Source organism: Oryx dammah, unplaced genomic scaffold (genome assembly GCF_014754425.2).
Source record: "Oryx dammah isolate SB20612 unplaced genomic scaffold, SCBI_Odam_1.1 HiC_scaffold_4482, whole genome shotgun sequence".
NCBI lineage: Eukaryota > Metazoa > Chordata > Mammalia > Artiodactyla > Bovidae > Oryx > Oryx dammah.
Window position 1 is genome coordinate 340 of NW_024074415.1, and position 1,295 is coordinate 1,634.

Genomic DNA, 1,295 nt, shown 5'->3' on the forward strand with positions numbered 1-1,295 from the left:
GCTCATTACAAGCTGAGCTACAAGGGAAGCCCATTATGTATGGTGTTTGGACTCAAATGTTTTTCCTGATAGTGCAAATGGAAAAGCTTGGGGGATGCTGAATTGGGAGTAGGAGGGGAAGCAGTTATTGTTCGTCTTTCTTCCACATCCTGCAAATGCTGTGACCTCTCCTTGTTTCTGTTCAGCTCTTCATGGATTCCCTGCTTCTGTGTACCTCAGAGCACAATAGTAAACCCCTGCATCTGCTGTCTGCACCTGGAGGATGAGCAGTGATGAAGAGAACCTCTCATATGTCATGTTGTAGCGTCCCTGTTGAGAAGGCTTTAAGCCCTTAATGAGGAGTCTTGGTGCAAATCCTGGGAAGTGATGGTACCAGAAAAAGCCATAAACATTGGATATAGAGTGATTACAGGAAATTTCAGCCGCAGCTCCCTCCAAAGAGACCACAGTGGGAGGCTGAAATACTTGCTCCTTGCTCTCTGCAACTACAGGAAAAAAACAAACAAACAAAAAAGGTTGTGACTTTGAAATTTAAAACAAATTTTTAAACAAAGGCTACATTTTTCCAAGACCAGATGGTGAAAAAGTTTGCTCACCCTTCCAGAAAGAGCTGAGAAGGAGACCCAGCCACACTGCTTCCAGAGTGCTCTGCAAAGCCATGGCCAAAATGCAGCTGGTCTCAGGCCAGTTGCCTCAAGTGTGACACTCGCAGGAAGCTGACTATAGGCTGCCTGTTTTGCATTTTCTTCTGTGTCATGACATCATCAGTCAGAATCTGTGAACCAAGAAGAATCACTAGAGTTTTGAGGCTACTTAATAACTTCATCTGTACTTTGTTCTGAGTAGGGAGTCTTAAAAAAGGAGATGCCCTGGAGGAGTAAATGGCAACCCACTCCAGTATTCTTGCCTGGAAAATCCCTGTACAGAGGAGCCTGGCAGGCTACAAGTCTATGGGGTGTCAAAGAGTCTGACAGGACTTAGCAACTGAGCACACACACACCCTCTCAGAGGTCACCACAGCTGTGCATTTAAGAAGGCATTAATCATTTAAGAAGCTTTCTTCCTTCATTAACGGTGCCAGAAAGAGTCTCACAATGATGGGAGGAGACTGATTCGTCATTCAAACTAAAGTGATAGGTTCACACAAAAAAGTACACTGAACTTATCACATGTAATATAATCTTATGCTAATATATTAAAAATAATGATCATGAAACCTTAGTGCCTATGGTAGATGAGCAGTGCATATTTTTAAGGCACAAAAATTACAATGTAAATTACAATATTCATCAAGG

General features: G+C 42.7%; 1 gene segment (V, D, J or C); it reads right to left on the reverse strand.

The window, feature by feature from the left end:
* Positions 1-214: 214 nt before the first annotated feature.
* Positions 215-660, reverse strand: LOC120859914 (the record flags this gene model as incomplete). The annotated part of the segment is given in 2 exon segments: positions 215-485; positions 597-660. Coding segments are annotated over 2 exon segments (335 nt in total), but the record flags the coding sequence as incomplete, so codon positions are not given.
* Positions 661-1,295: the final 635 nt, after the last annotated feature.